Here is a 16,878-nt window from a genome sequence, read left to right as displayed (position 1 = left end):
ACTACTTCTCCCATCCCCAGTAATCTTGTCTATATGTGTATAAAAATATAAAGTACACGAAACTGAATGCAGTCTGACATTTTCCAGCTGTTATAGGGGAAAGGCGCTCATTATCTGAAACAGGAACACTTGGTTAGCACTGGCCTGTGGACCACACCTGCCCACGCCCCTCACGGTGCTGGAGGACTGGGGTCCAGGCATGCGCCAGCCCTGTTAGCATCTCCCCAGACCCAAAGGAGTCCTTTTGGGGGGAGGGAAGGTCACACCTAACTGTGCTTAAGGCTTACTCCTGGCCCTGTACCAGGCATCACTCTCGGTGCTTGGGGGACAGCATGGGGCATAGGGATGGGACCTCATGGCAGCAAGCGCGCTACCCATTGTGCTACTGCTTGGATCCCCAGAAGGAGTACCTTTAAGTTTTGTTCCATTGATTTGAGGGTGCACTGGGGCCATTTCTGGTGGTGCTTGTAGGTCTAACGTGGTGCCAGGAATTAAGCTGGGTTCAGCCACATGCAAGGCAAGCATCTTACTCCCTTTTCCAGCTCTCCAGCCCCAGAGGAATACTATTGTATTGAGCCAACAGTGGGGTGTGTTTTCATGCATTCAAGTGAGAAACATTGGCGGGAACCCTCTTTCTGTGCCAGGAGCTTAGGGATCAGTTGTGAGTGCATCTGGACGTGGTTGCTGAGGGCTTCCACTCAGTGGGGAGACAGTCAAAACCAGACTGGACCGATGGCAGCTGTTGGGCCAGAGCACTTGTATAGGAGGCGCTTGCCTTGAGCTCTGCTGACCTGGGTGTGGATCCCCGGCACCCCATAGGGCTCCTGAGCACCGCCTAGAGTGAACCTTGAGTCAGAGCCAGGAGTCAAAGCCCTGAGCATCGCCAGGTGTGCCCCCCCCCAAAAAAAAAAACAAACAAACCAATGGCAGCGGCATGCCAGGAGAAATGCCCCGGCCAAGAGCAGGAGCCTTGCTCTCGGACACACCAGGGGAGACCCTGGGGTCCTCTGGGTGCAGGGGCCAGGCATGAGCCAAAGCGCTTGGAAACAGGTAAGGAAAGGCTGCTTCTACCTTAGTGGGCAGGGTGTAGGGCTGCTGGTCGGTGCTAACATACTCCCTGAGGATACGGGAAATCTCTCAGACATTCCAGGAGCACCCAACCAGCAAGGCAACAAACCGGAAGAATTCCTGCTCCCTTGGCTCAGAGGGCCTCATCCATCAAAACAGTTCAGATCAGGCAGCATGGAGCCTCGTTGGCACAGCCTTGCCGGGAATCTGTGCCTGGAACGGCTCGCCTTGGCTTGGCGTGGCCCATTGTCACGGGAAAGCTGGAATTTCACTTCCAAGTGGCAAGTGCTAGAATGTTTTGGTTCCTTTTTGCCTTGTTTCTTTTAGGGCGCACTCATGGCCAAGGATTCCCCCTGAGTTGACATTCTGAGCCCCCCAGAGCTCTGCCCCCATCTCAGGAGAGCCCTGATTTGGAGAGTTTCCCATGTGCGTTGCTCAGGGCCAGAGGGATGCTGTTCTCAGGAGGCCTGGGCCGTGCGCCCCCCACCCCCACCCTGGGAGCGGTGCAGGGGTCCTGCACAGTGAGCGGGAGGCTCTTCACTCTGCTGCTGTGTCTTTGCAGATTGGAGCTGTCTGTGGCGAGCATCTTCAAGGACTGGCTTGAGAGTCCTGGGATTCCGCAGGTGAGCTGGGAGACCCCTTTGGGCAAGTAATCAGTAAAGCTTACGGCTCAGGGTTCTGACCATGCATGTGTGCGTGCCAGTGGATATAAAAGGTGGGGTACCCCGTGCAGGGGAGGGATCTCTTGCCTCCGTCCGCTCTCCTGGGTGCAATTCTGTCTCACAGCCTGTAGCTGGGAGTGCTCCTGTTGGTGGCTCCCAGACTGCGGTCACAAAGCTTGGTACCATTTTGGGTGTTCAGGGAGATCAGTGGGCTGACCTCTCCTGTCCAGGGTTTCTCTCTTGTTTCTTGGCCTCTGCAGCCCTGTCTCAGGTTGGCTGTCTCATCTGAGTGAGCTGTCCCCAGGTGTCTCTCTCCGCCGGGCGCCAGGGTGCACCCTGCTGGACAAGTGTCCATGCGCAGGTCTGCGGGAGGCAGGGTCTGGTCACCCTGGCTGCAGGTGCTCTGGGCCTGTTTCCTGGAGCCTCGGAGCAGCCTGAGCGAGAGCCTGGGGCTCTCAGAGTCACAGGGGCCACAGGGGCCCAGGCCTGGGCCAGCCCGGCTGGACCATCTGCCCACAGACCCAGCGGGTCCCCGCGCCTGGAGGCGGGTGTGCCGCGTGGAAAGGCTCCCTGGGCTGGGCACAGCCCCATTAGCTGTGCATTTCTGGTTTCATGATCAGTTATATGAGCTTCCCATTGGGAGTGTCTGAATGTCACTGGCTGTCTGTGAACCGTGAAATTAAGGCCCGGGAGGAGCCATTCTCCATTACCTTTCATCCCTCTATTTACGTCTTTGTCCTTTTCTGCCACCCTGGGGAAGTGTCGCCCACTAGCCCTCATCAGCTTAGTGCTTCGAAAGGACACTTTGCTTTAGGTTTAGGGAAGTGTGCAACCGACTCGAAAGTTATTGTCTTAATCATCCAGGAGTGAAAAAGGAATTGAAACCTTAGGTGCCACAGAGCCTGAGAGAGCGGGCGGCTGAGCGGTCGCCTCGAGCCTGGCTGCTCCAAGACTCGCCCCCAATGGAGTGCTGAGTGGTGCTCCAGACGGTGGCTCCCGACCCAGGAGGCGGAACTCTCATCTGCTCCTGAGTCCCACCTCTGGCCACCGCGGCTACAGTTCCCCCACGTCGTGGGTCCTGCCGGGTGTGGCACGCTCCAGGCCTGGGCCCGGATGCCGGCGAGGAGGGCATTTCTGAGCCCAGGACAGAGGCCTGCTGTGCTCCCCAGTCGCCCGAGGGACTGAGAAGAAAGAGCCCTTGACCCGCGCCCAGATGCAGGCGCTGGGAAGCAACGCAAGGCCCCTCGCTCCCAGGGCCCCGGCCTGGGTTTCTTCCCGTCCGAGGGGGCAGGGCGCGGAGTAGGGGGGGCCCGGCCTGAGGCGCATGAACCTCAGCTATAAACTGGCCAAACCTGCTGTCCAAGCAGAGCCAGGTGCAACAAGCCAGCCCCGCTGGTATTTCCTTGGGCACTTAACTGTTCCGTGGGAACGGTGGCGTCGGACCCGAGGCACCTGGCTGAGTGCACATGTGTGCCGCGGGCGCCCGAGGGGCTCGGCCCTTCCCACCTCGGCCCCTTCTCTGCCGACCGACCTGCCTGTCCCCCTTCGGAGAGAAGCCGGGCGAAGGCTGCAGGACCCCTTGGTGAGCGGGACGCCTGGCCGCGTCCCACCGGAACGAGAAGTCACTGGGTGCCCGGCTGAGATGATTACCACAGGCGGATGACGCTCCTTGTTCTCATTAAAAATTCCGCAATTGAAACAGTTTCTTGACCAGAGGGCACCTTCTGCTGCTGAAACTTTCCTTCCATGGGCTGCAGAGGGTGGGTGTCACCTCTCAGCAACACTTTTCAGTGTGGTGGCCTTGATTTCCTTTTTGGCCATGTTGAATGGGAATCTTTTTTTTTTTAATTGTGCCAATAACTTCAATAAGCTGTGAATTTGCTTATAAGCATGAGCCTCAGCAAGGGAAAAAAAAGAAATTGGACCCAGACCTATTTAAGAACACTCCAATCTGTTATATTTGGCTTTGTCACTGTATCACTGTCATCCCGTTGCTCAGCGACTTGCTCGAGCAGGCATCAGTAACGTCTCCATTGTGAGACTTGTTGTTACTGTTTTTGCCATATCAGATATGCCATGGGTAGCTTGCCAGGCTCTGCTGTGCGGGCGGGATACTCTCAGTAGCTTGCTGGGCTCTCCAAGAGGGATGGAGGAATCGAACCTGGGTCAGCTGCATGCAAGCAAACGCCCTACCCGCTGTGCTATTGCTCCAGTCCAATGTCACCTTCAGTCTTATAAACTACTGTTTCTTATCCAGAGTCATATGGCGCCCTGTTGGCCCCAGGATATTCCAAGGGGTCCCAGGTAAAAATTGCATCGGCGGGTAGGTGTGGAGGTATCCACACACTAGGCCAGGGGCCTGCCCGGCCAGTAGGCCAGCAGGGAGCACCCGCCTGGGAAAAGGTTGACGTTATAGACAATTGTTGTAAATAATTTGCCTTTATGAACTTTTCTAACTATAGAAGTATTATTATGTATTGGCTTTTGAATATTAGCAATATTATAACACAAGAAAATAAGCACAAATAAGAAAGCAAGAAAATAAACAAGAAAGGAGCACTCCAGAGAGGGCCGGGGAGAGGGAGTCCCTGCGGACTGTGACTCACCAAGGTCCATCCTCACAGCACTTGGTCCCCAGAAGCCCTGGAAGTCCCTGCACTGGTGATGCTGTTCTGCAGCCCAGGCCCAGCATGGCAGCATCAGCCCTGCCCGGCCCTTGGAGTCGCGCTGGACTCCCAGCCCCTGAGCACTCCCCCCAAACCAACAACAAAACCCAGAGATGGTTTTGTCTGTGTGGTGCCTAGGATGGGCCAAGGGTCTCATGCACACACAAACCATTGCTTTTAATATTTTCTTAAAAAATCCTTTTTTTTTTCATGTTTCAAATTTTATTTTAGGCCCTGTGGTTTACAAATCTGCTAGTGCAGGGTTTTGTGCATGAATTGTCCCAGCACCATGGCCTCCACCAGAACCTCAGCGCCCCCTCGTCCAGTCCAGTCCCCCCGCCCCCCCCCCCCCCCAGCTCCCTACTGAAGACCAGGTCTCAGTTCCTGGTGCCTCTGGGCACTTGCTGTTTCCTTACTGTGTCCTGCACATGAGGAGGCCACTCTGTCCGTCTTCTTTCTCTAACTCCTCTCAGCACACTGCTTTCAGAGAGATACTCTCCATGTAGCATCAGATCGCAGGATGTCACCTTTGCCTGTGGCCAGGCGGTGTTCCATTGTGTATGTGTGTCACAGTTTCCTATCCAGCCATCTGTTCGTGGACACGCTGGTTGTTCCCAGGCCCTGGCTCTTGTGAACAGTGCTTCGGGGAACAGGAGTGCAGGTGGGTTTTCTGAATAGTCGCTGAGACTTTGGGATAGGCGCCCAGAGTGGCTTTGCCGGGTCATATGACAGCTTAATTCCTAGTTTTACTGAGAAGTGTCCTTATTGTTTTCCCAAAAGGTTGAGGCAGTCAGTATTCTCACCAGTAGCAGATGAGGTTTCCTTCCTCCACTGCCCACTCCACACCAACACTGTTTTTGTTTGTTTGTTTTTTTTGCAGCCTTTGTGATGTGTGCCAGTCTCACTGGCATGTAGTGAATATATCTCAGCTGCATTGTTTCAATTTGCATTTCCGTGATGGTCAATGATGCAGGTAATTTTTCGTATACCTGTTGGCCATCTGAATGTCTCTTCTTGAAGTTTCTAGTCATCTCATCTTTCCAATTTTTGTTGGGGCTCATTGTATTTTTCTTGTTAAATTTACCCTTTGTCAGATGAATGGTGGGAAAATCAAATACCTGTAAATCAGTTTAACAAAAGAGGTGAAAGACTTCTATAAAAAAAAAAAAGTATAAATCACTACTAAAGTAAACAAAAGAAGATAAAATAAATGAAAATGCAATGAGCCAGTAAAAAAATGGAAATGGGAAAACTAGTCAGACTCACACTAAAAAAAACAAAAAAATAAAAAAATCCAAAGAAAACTCAGACCTTTATCTCACACTATACCCAAAAGTAAATTCAAAATAAATCAAAGGCCTTGATATCAGCCCTGAATCCACAAAGTCTGTTGAGAAAACATAGGCAGAACCCTCCACGACATTGAATCTAGAGGTATCTCAGAGACTCAGTGCATTGGCCAAGCAAAGAAAGCAAAGATAAATAAATGGCACATCAAATTAAGAAGCTTCTCACTGCAAGAGAAATGATGACCAGAATTTAAAAATGCCGTACAGACTGGGAGAGAATATTAGCCCACCACTCACTTCCAGTAGCTGGATAGCTTCCTGATCATACCATCATTTGGCTTACTCAGACCCCCTCTGTCACAGCCATGTGCATCTCTTTAAAAGGTGCTTCTTTCCCTAACTTGACAGTTATATAGATTTTTTTTTATTTTCATAATTTCCCAAGCACCCCTACTCCTTCCACATAAGTCCATACGTATGTTATTCCAATCTTTTAAAACACATTTATGCAAATAAAGTTATTTACTAAAAATAACTTTTCCCCATCTAACCTTTTTGCTGTACTTCCATATTTTTAGTGCTAAGGAACTCTGCTCTCTCCTGTTTCTCTGATTTCTTGCCGTGTTGTCAAGACCTCGTATCTTCATGCAGAGTTAATTCTAATTTTCTTTCACTAGAGCCTCCAATGATTTTTCATTATATAGTAAACTAGTGCAGGAGTTGATTGGTATTTTGGCCCCCAGGCTCTCCCCATTTTTATTGGTCATCAACATCAATACTAAACAAATGTTCCCCAAATGCAGCTCAGCTCCATTCTCATCGGAAACTTCTCCGTCAGTGCTTAGAACAAGCTCCTCACACTGTCACTCGGGGCACCCGCTGAGAGAGCCCGTGCTTCCTGTTCCTTTCGGGGTGCAGGTTTAGCCACCGCTGGCTGTGTTGGCACAGGGTGGGCTGGGGCTTGGTGGGGGCTGGCTTTGTGCCAGCCAGGCTCCATAATCCCTGTGCTGCCTCTCTGGCCCTCTAAGCTACTTTAATCAACTTTATTTCTCATACTCCTAGGTATAGGCTCACCCATAATTAGCAGTTTCCAAATATTTATGAATTTTACCACCAGCCTTTCTTTGAACATGCCCTTTTCTTGCCTTTGAAATGCTTTTCATCCTCTGTATTTACCAAGCATCGTGTGTGCTATGTTGTTGCTGTTTGTATGTCTGTCCTATACTCCCAGACCAGAATTTTACCTGACTTCTTATTTTATTATTATTATTATTATTACTATTATTTTGGTTTTCGGGTCATACCAGCGATGCATAGGGGTTACTCCTGGCTTATGCACTCAGGAATTACTCCTGGCAGTTCTCAGTGGACCATATGGAAGGCTGGGAATGAACCCGGGTTGGTCAGGTGCAAGGCAAACGCCCTACCCGCTGTGCTATCGCTCCAGCTCCCTGACTTCTTATTTTAGCCTGCATGTCATAGGTACTCAGGTAACTATCTTGAAGTGACAGCAGACAGCCACAATCAAGAGGTATTAAATACTTGGAATATATCTGTACTCCAGAGGAACAGAAGGGATGGAATTTCTAAATGTAATTTAATCTATAGCAAGGGACGTAGAGGACTCAGTGACTTAACATGTTGACAGGGTACATGCCACAAGTAGCTCACACTTTGCGTGGCTTAATTTATACAAATCATTGGGCCTGAGAGATAGTACAGCCTGGTAGGATGCTTGCCTTGCACACACCCAACCCAGGTTCAACCCCCAGCACCCTGTATGGTCCCCTGTGCCCGCCAGGAGGGATTCCTGGACACAGAGCCAGGAGTAATCGCTGAGCACCCCAGGGAATGCCCGAAAAAAAAAAAAAAACTAACCGAATCACAACGCTAGGCATCAATGTACAAGGTCATGAGTGCAAATTTGGGTCATTCCGAGTGTGCTGAGGTGGTTTCTGACCGCGCGTGGTGGACCTGGAAGCTGGCTCAGGGCCTGAGCACTGGCCAGCAGGCAGAAGGCCACATGTCTGAAGTCCAGCACTGCCTGCAAGCACTCAGGTGACAGTGTCAGCTCAGTGACTCCAAAAGTGTCCAGGGAAAACTTAGAGCATGAGATAATCCCAGTGCCAAGGGTCTGGGTCCCCAGCAAGGGGAGAAGAAAATACAAAAAATCTAACACTCTGTGTGTGTTGTTTTAAAAAACTGCGATATGTGAATGAATCTATGTTTTCAACTGTAGATATTTCTGAAATCTCAACACAAACCATGTTAGATTAGGAACCAGCCTCCGGGGCGGGGTCCTGGCCCACGTTGCGGAGCACAGGCCTCGCGTGCTCAGTCCAGGGCTGAGTCCTGCTGCCACAGCCTGTGAGATACCAAACAACACGCCTCAAGAAGGAGAATACTTGTACACTGTTCCCTGAGTGGACCCAGTCGAGCTTGTGCTCCAGAACCGGTCTCAGAACAAAGGGGAGAGCCCCGTTTTATAGAATATCTGATGGGAGCTGGGGTGTTTGCAGCAGCTGGCAGGAGGAAACAGCAGAATTCCCAACCACGCTGATTTTGCAAAACAGGGTCTGGACCATCTCAAGGCCACAAGCACATTTAGGACACGTTACCAAGGTTACCAAGGTTGCAGAGTGAGACTCTGACCATCTCAAGGACATCCCGAATGCACTTAATTGTTCATGTTATGTCTCCCAGATGCAGCTGCCCCGTAGCAGTGTCTACTCTGCGCAACACCTGTTTAAAATGTGGATGGGGGCAACTCATCACTGCTGCCCGACCGCTGCGGAGCACCTTAAGGGTGCCCTGGTGACACCTGATTCTCTCTTGAGTATGTAGCCTGTGCCCCGACTAACAAAATAAAAATTGGCAACTGAGTTAAGATGGACAGTGGAGACATCAGTTGTAGGAGACTTGGCTCTAAAAGTAAAGGTGGGGCCAGAGGGAGAGTCCAGTGTCTCGGGCACTGGCCTTAAATGTGGCCAACCTGGGTTCAATCCCCGGCACCACCAGAAATGCAGAGCCAGTAACAGGCCCGGAGCATGGCTGGGTGTGGCCCAATAACCAATAAATAAGTAAAGGCAAATAGCTTGTTTCTGTTTTTTGAAATATTGGTTACATTGTAAACACATACATATATGTATATGTCAGAGATATTATTAAAATACATTTTAGATTCTTTGTCATAATTTTTAAACATGGCAACCAGTAAACTTTCCATAACAAAATCGGCTTGCACAAATTCTACTGAATATTGCCACTCTAAAGCTGTTAGCTGAACTGAAATGTGAGTGCTTAATGACTTAAACCCCTCACAACACAGACATGACTGAAGTCATCTGTATCTTCGTCAAGTGTGTGAGTAGAGATAGCGTTGGTGGGAACGTCAGCACTGTTCAGTCTTTGGCGACGCACCTATGATAATAATCCCGGTAAGGAGCTGAAGTGCTGCATTCACGAAAGACTTTTAAGAGGACATGAACCTAGCTCTCTGCAGCTCTGAATTTTTACTCCCAGACAACCTGTTTCCCTCCATACAAACACGTGGATCTTAGCCCTTCTGTGTCTGTTGTTCAGTCGTCTAAAGTGGCACGAAGAATGCAGAAGGTGGGTAATGGCTGATCACATAACATTTCTGGAAATAAGCCAAAATCAACTCAAGCTCCCAGATTTGCTCCACAACCCCAGACTTTTGAGTAGCAGGTGATTTTTCTTCCTGCAAAATGCCACTTCTTTCTAGCAGGGCACCTCCAGTTTGCCAAGGCCACACCAGCAAGTAATGAAAAATTTAACTCTTGCAGGGTAAATGCTGAGTCACAAAATTGAGAAGGCTTGATTTGGATGCAAGAGACTTTTTGTCATTGGAGCCACACAAAGAAAACCAGGTGGTTAGTGTGGGGGTGGGGATGTGGGCTGTAAGCCCAGAGAGTCGACATTATTCAGAGCGCTCGGAGTGCTCGGAGACTCTTGGGTCTTTGTTGCTCTTTTATTTTCTTGTCTGGGGGCCACATATGGTGGTGCTCAGGGCTTACTCCCTGCTCTACGCCCAGGAATTAGTCCTGCGGGGCTTGGGGAGCATGTAGGGTGCCAGGCCTCGAACCTAGTCAGCCACATGCAAGGCCGGGGCCCCTGCTGCGCTCTGGCCCCAGCCCTGAGGTCTGAGTCCTCAGCGTGGCCAGGCTCTGCTGTGCCCCCAGCACTGTGCCCCACCCTTGCCCCTCACCTTGCCTTCCCATGGCTGGTGTTGGTGTCACAAGGGCAGTGTGGGCGACTGAACTTGGAGGGCAGCGCCTCCCACTCACTGAGCCACCACGCTGCCATTTTCCCCCACTGACTCAACACATGTTTCCCAAGTGATTAAACATCTTGTAATCTTTAGAAATGTGTTGAGTGCTACTGTTTGTGCGGGAGCCCGGCTCTTCCCACAGGGACCTCCTGGTGGGCTGCTAGGGGCCACTAGAGACAGGGCGGGGCTCCGGAAGCCCCCTTCCATGTGTACTCCAGCGGGTCAGCATGGCAGCCGTAGCAGAGCTGCACAGGCTGGGGGGCGTGGGGCGTGGGTCTGGTCGTCTCCAGGTTGGAGGACGGAGTTTGAAAGGTAGGCATTGACAGGGCTGCTTTCCCCGGAGGCCTCTTGCCCTGGCTTCAGACAGCCACCTTCTTGCCACCTTCTTGCTGTGTCCTCACTTCTCTGTGCTTGGAGGAAGTCTTCCTCTCTGAGGAGACTCCAGGCAGCCTGCATTCGGGCCCACCCTCGTGATCTCAGCTGACTCCGCCACCTCTTTGAAGGCCCTGTCTCCAGGACACATTTTAAGATACTGGCAGTTAGGAATGCAACATGGAAATTTGGCTTTTGTGGAGTTTTTTTGGTGGTGGTATATGTGGTATTGGACCACACACAGCAGAGGTCAGGATTTACTCCTGTCTCTGCTCAGAGATCATTCCTGGTGGGGCTCAGGGGACCATGTGTGGTGCTGGGATCAAACCAGGGTTGGCCACTGAAGAGCAAATGCCTCACCCCTGTACTATCTCTCCAACCCACATGTAAATGTGGGAGAACAAATGCAGCTCAGCGGTGTCATTCTCAGTACTGCACATTCTCGTGAAACCCTTCAGAATGGCCTGGAAAAGTCAGTCAAGTCAACCTCACTATAATTTTTCACCCATGAAGACATGATTTGGGGGTCCCAAATGCCAGTATCATCTGGTCTACAAAGACTTAAAGTTTCGGTGTGACGAGCGAGAAGGAGCTGTGGCGGAGGTGCTGCCCTCCCTGGCCGCCCAGGAGAGCTGTGCTGACCTTGCATCCCTGCGGCCTGCGTTTTGGCTCCAAAGGTGCCACTGTGAGGCGGAGAGTTCCCCTCGGGGCCTGGAGTGCAGTGCTGTGTCCCTCCTTCTCTCCTCTCCCTCCCAAGCCTTATTTCAGAAAGAATTTGGATCTCACTCGCAATAATCTCAAACCTGATTCCTAGTGATGCGGAAGATCAAGAGTCTCCTCCCCCTGGAAGATCTCCTTTGTTGCAGTGTAGAGCTTAGATTCAGACCGAGCTGCCAGGCGTCCCAGGCCGGATGGATGAGACTTGCCAGAGGAAGCCCCTCCCAGGGTCTGAAGTCACACCTCGAGCCCAGCGCCTTCCCGCCTCGCCCCACCCTCTTGCCCCCGTGCAGTTCATCCACCCTCAGTGAGGGACAGTGGATGGCTCAGAGATGACAGAAACACAGGCTTTGCACTCGGTGCTTAATAATTCAGTAGAAAAACAGACCCAGCCACCTGACCTAATGCAGAAAGCAAGGAGTGGTGAAAGGCTAACTTTCAGAATTCAGAAGAAAAAGGTCATTTTTAATTTGTGGAAACGGAGAGGGTTGAGTTGAGTTGTTGTCTGGAGCCTGTCTGGAAGCAGAGGGAAGATGTGGCCGCTTTGGGTGGTGGAAAACTGAAGGCAAATGTTTGAACAGTCTGTAGCACTGTAGCACTGTCGTCCCATTGTTCATCGATTTGCACGAGCAGGCACCAGTAATGTCTCCATTGTGAGACTTGTTGTTACTGTTTTTGCCATGTCAAATATGCCACAGGTAACTTGCCAGGCTCTGCCATGCAGGCGGGATACTCTTAGGAGAGGGACGGAGAAGTCAAACTCAGGTCTGCTGCATTAAATTCCAGTGATATGAGCTGGTTAACTGTTTTGTTAGAAGCAAGATTAAGACTCAGCAGGACCGGGAAGACTCCTGCCATATGCTGCCAAGGCTCTGCCCCCAGTACTGGGAGAGTAGCACGTGCTTTTACATCAGGCGAATGTTTTGGTTTGGCTTGGGGGTTTGTGGTGGGGGTTTGGGAGGGGCAGCTTGGGGTCTCGGCTGTGCCAAACAGTACTCAGGAGCTATTCTCCCGGCTCTGTGCCCAGGAGTGACCTGATGTGATGAGGAATCATGTGGTTCCGCCATCAGGGGACCAGAGATTTGAAAAGCCTCGTGGCCCCTATGTTATCACTCAACCCTACCAGTGTGTTTTGACCATGATTTGAAGGGGTGAACTTTCTCCTTCCGTTTCCTGTGTTAGGAATGAGTTTGGAGCGTGACTGGAGATAGTACAGCAGGATGGGTACTTGCATGTGGCCAACCTGGGCTCAATCCCTAGCACTCTGGGTTCCCTGAGCTCGCCAGGAGTGATCCCTGACTGCAGATCCCTGAACTCCGTTGGCCAAAAGAAACAAACTGACAACAAATAATTGAGTTTGTTGCTGCCAGCTTTTCATGGGTGCTTGATTGCTAAGGGGAACACAGCCAGGCTGAGTGGGATTTGATGTGATGGTAAAGAGTTCCCACAAGATTCAGGAGCTTCAGGGAGCCTCGTAGGGCTGGTGAGACAAGCCCCAACTTGTGAACAAGCAGTTGGCTGCATGGGGGTCCATGCACCAGCCCCACAAAAGATGAAGACGCCTTGGGAAAATGGACATGCCTTTTCCCTCTCGCAGCCCCCAGCCAGTGGAAGGAGCGATCAGGCGGATGTTTACGCCTTGGGTTTTTTTCTGTTTGTTTTTTTATATTTTTTTTGGTCTGTGATAGGAACAAGGCCATATACATGGAAGAGTGTTCTGCCTCTGAGTCACATCTCTGGGTCTGGATCCCAACACCTTGAACTTGAAGTCTAGAAGCTATACAGTGCATGAGTCCTTTGGGAAAAGCATCGTTAAATGATTGCACAGACATTGGGTCTCCAGAAAGTGTCTGCAGGGGCTGAAGAACAGATACCCCCAGAGGGACAAATAATCCCATGTGACAACAGTCTAATCTCCCTAAGTCCTGCTGAGTGAGGCGGGAGAGCCCTGGGGAAGAGACCAGGGCCAGGGCCTTTCATCTCCAGGGTCTCACACCAGACTCTATCACAAGCCTGAGGGAATAACTTTCTCAGATGGAATAAAGGTCTGGGCAACTTTCTCCTTTAAGAAGGATAAAAATTCTGAACAAGCCCAGGTAGGCAGAGGCATATCCTGTGTATGGTGTAGGGAAAGCCAGTCTTGCCTGTCAGACTCAGGGCAGACCCACTGGTGTGTCCTTTTTCCATAAGGAAGGGAAGCAGAAGCTACTCACTTTAGTCTCTGGCTCAGGTCAGCTGATGGGGTTGGTGGACTCGGGCCTAAGCACCTGTGGGTGTTGATGAAGAGAATATTCTCGGGACTTTCTAGGGTACAGCATTGTGTGTTGGGGTCAGGAAGGCTGTCAGGGTCTCACTATACTGAGTCCTGGTCATCAGTGTTACCCAGGAGCCATTAGACTCGGGCCTTCCCCACAGGATAGCTGAGGCTGATGGACAGGATTCATACCAGTGTCCTGTTTTGTAATATGTTGGATCAGAAGTTGCCTTCTTTCTTTCTTGAGTGTAATGTAAATGTTTTAGAACACATTGATTTTATGTTCTTTTTTAAAATGGGGCTGGGGCAGAATTGCAGTGGGCAGTTTGCCTTGCACGAGGCAGATCCAGCCCGTTCCTGTTTGTTGTGCACACAGGCGCCTGGGTTGCTGCTAGGGACATTCCGTGCGGCAGCTTTGCCCAGACAGGGCCATCGGAAGGCAGCATGCCTGTGGCTGAGCTGACTGCGAGACCCCGTGTCGTCACACAGTGGTTTAGTGTCACAGACTACTCTTGTGACGGTCCCCGGGGCGTGGGGGAGGGGCCATGCCTGGACATCAGACATGCACTTGCTTCCAGGTTGTTCAGATTCTGGTACGTTTTGGGCCCCAGAGGGAGATTGCCCCATGAGAGCCATCGAAGGCCTTGGACAGAGTGGGCAGCTTGTGGTGGGTCCCCTGGGATGGCGCTGTGTGTCGCAGACAGCATCTGAGGGAAACGGCGATGGAAATCCAAGTTAAGAACGAGAGGTCTGGGCTGGAGAAAGTCGTGAGGGCTGGAGCTGATGCCTGTCTGCGGGGCCCTGAGTCCAGTTCCCAGTGCTTGCTGGCCTCCGGGCACCCCTGGGATGGCCCTGGAAGCCCCGGCACCTCTGTGCCACAATACTCGACTTGTCGTGCCCAGTGGGGGGAGACCACATAAGGGGCCCTCCCCAGCTTACCCGCTTCACCTCCCAAGGACAAAGAGATGAGCGTGAGATTAAACTGCTCTTGAAGGAAAGACACGTGATTCTGCTTTGAAAGAAGAATCACCCTGTCCTTGATCAGCTGAGCACGTTGCAGGAAGACGCTCGTCAAAGGCAGGGACGTACTTGCATCATCTTACTTCCTCGCACTGGGAGGCCTTGAGATCTGTGGGTGCTGAGACTTATTGTGTGCAGAACCCGGGACCTTTCACCTTGGGTCACATCCTGTCAGAGACTCTGAGCATCGACTTTTGCCGGCCCTGGCACCTCAAGCACTGACCCATCAGAGCCCAGAGTCCCCCTCTGTGTCAGAGCAGGCCCACAGCACCCCCTCCCCGTCCATCCCTGTCCATCTGACTGACATGGTTTGTCATTGTTTGCACTATTTCATTTAATCCAACGAGCTGTGGACGGTCAGAGAGAGGCACTTTCTTTGCACACAGTCAACACCAGTTTGATCAGAGCCATGAGTAACCTCTGAACGTAGATGTGGCCCAGTCAGCCCTCCCTTCCCCCCTCTCCCACACTGACCTGTTGGGGGCCAGAGGTAGAACAGAGGGCAGAGCACTTGCCTTTCATGAAGTTGACCTCATGAAGCACCACATGAGGCCCCACCAGGAATAATATGTGAGCACAGAGCCAGGAGTAAGCCCTCAGCACCACCAACCTGGGGATTTTTTTTTTTATGTGAATGAGAGAAAATAAAGAGAGTTTAGTTCAGGGTTTTGTCTTGAGAAAGATAAAATTAGGCCTTCTTGAGATGGAAACTAAGTCAGACCCTAATGCCAGGTCACCAAAACAACAAACAAGAAGTAATTAGTAAGCCGCAAGTGTCTGCGTGAACCTTCTCAAGCATTTGAGGAGTGTTTCTTCTCTCCTCTTATTTTCTCTCCAGGCAAACTCCAGCTCTGTCCCGGGCGTGTTGCCCTTATTTTGTTCCCTTTGTGGACAGAGAACAGGAGAGTGTCAGGAGCAGCCTGTGACGGTCAGTGATGGTCCAACTGCCCACAGCCACGTGCATATGTCAATACGGGCAGCATTGGGGTGGGAGTGATGAGACAGGGGTCCAGGCACTGCCCTGCTTGCTTCATCTGGTTTCTATTCGGGTGTCATACATGACCCCCGTGAGCCCTGCCAGGAATAATCCCTGAGTTCAGAGCCGGAGTAAGCCCTGAGCATGGCTGGTTGTGGCCCCTAGTATTGCAGGGTCTGCAGAGATGGCTCAGAGGGCTGAGCCTGGGGGTGACCTCAGACTGTGTCGTCCCCTGGTAGCTGCCAGGAACCCCAGCACAGAGCTTGGAGTAGCTCCTGGGCACCACTGCGGGTGACTCCAAAGCCAAAAATAATTTAAAAATAGAAGCAGGGTCCAGAGAGATATTCCAGCAGGACAGTTACTTGCAGCCAGACTGATTTGTTCCCTGGCACTGCCCGTGTTCCTCTGAGCACTGTCAGGGGTGATCCCTAAGCACAGAGCCAGGAACAGACCTGGAACACAGTCAGCTGTGACCCCCTCCCCCACCCGCTCCCTACTGACACACACCCAAAATATCAAAATAAATAACAATGGTCAGCATCAGATGGGGGAGATGGTTCCGAGCTCTGGGTGCGAGCTCGAGCCCAGACTCACTCCCCAGTGTCTTCAGGGGTGGCCCAACCCCCACAAGGGGTAGCGCCTCCGCACAGCTGCGTTTTGAAGAGTAGAGGCCAGGTGGCCCTGTTCCGAGGCGGGGGACACTGATGCAGCCCGCGCCAGGGCCTGCGCCTCGGGGCAGGGGGCGCCAGGCAGAGAGACCCGCTGACCTGGCTCTCTTCGAGGGAGGAGGGTCTGGTCTGGCTTTCTCCAGAACTGTCTTCGTTTCCTCGCTAGGGGTCAGTTGCCTTCCCCCAGCCTGCGAACGTGCCTCCGTTTGCCGTGTCATGCCCGGCGTGCTGTTTGCGTGTATGCTCTGGCAAACCCTGCTTCTGTGCTTCTTTTCTCCCTCGCTGGAGAATCGCTGTTTGGACGTTTACTGGAAGAACCTCAAGTACCCGTCAGCCTGTCAGAGCCTCTATGCTGATCATCGAAGAATCGGGTTTTTTTTTTTTTTTTTGGCTTCTCATTCAATTTCACAAATATGAAGCTGTTTGTGACCAGGAGGAAAAAAGCTTTGCTCGGTTATTAAGTCTTTCTGCTTGTTTGTTTGGGGGTACCATACTTGGCAGTGCTCAGGGATTACTACTGCAGGGGTCTGCACTCAGGAATGACTCCTGGAAGGGCTTGGGGAAACCGTCTGGAATACTGGGAACTGAACCCGTCTGCATGTAAGACAAGTGTACCATAACTCCAACACCAATTTTTTTCTTTTTACTGTATTGGTTCACCCAATGCTATTTTATTTTATTTATATTTTTTTACTGTATTGGTTTACCCGATGCTATTTTATTTATTTATTTTTAAATTTATTTATTTTATTAAATCACCATGTGGAAAGTTGCAAAGTTTTCAGGCTTATGTCTCAGTTATACAATGCTCGAACACCCATCCCTTCACTAGTGCCCATATTCCACCACCAAAAACCCCAGTATACCCCAGTATACCACTCCCCCACCCCCCCAC

The 16,878-nt window shown here is 51.4% G+C and overlaps 1 protein-coding gene across 9 annotated transcripts in view; it reads left to right on the top strand.

Moving 5' to 3' along the window:
• Window positions 1-16,878, top strand: part of AOPEP (aminopeptidase O (putative)) — a 402,612-nt gene that overhangs the window by 303,692 nt on the left and 82,042 nt on the right. For all 9 annotated transcript variants that reach the window (XR_008628432.1, XR_008628433.1, XM_055125012.1 and 6 more), the window contains one exon: window positions 1,631-1,691. Coding sequence is in view for 7 of the 9 variants with exons in the window: in XM_055125012.1 (XP_054980987.1) it covers window positions 1,631-1,691 (61 nt within the window). In the remaining 2 variants the exon portion in view is untranslated. The remainder of the gene's footprint in view (window positions 1-1,630; window positions 1,692-16,878) is intronic.

Source organism: Sorex araneus, chromosome 2 (genome assembly GCF_027595985.1).
Source record: "Sorex araneus isolate mSorAra2 chromosome 2, mSorAra2.pri, whole genome shotgun sequence".
NCBI lineage: Eukaryota > Metazoa > Chordata > Mammalia > Eulipotyphla > Soricidae > Sorex > Sorex araneus.
Note: the sequence above shows the minus strand (reverse complement) of the source record. Positions and strands in the feature narration are given on the sequence as shown.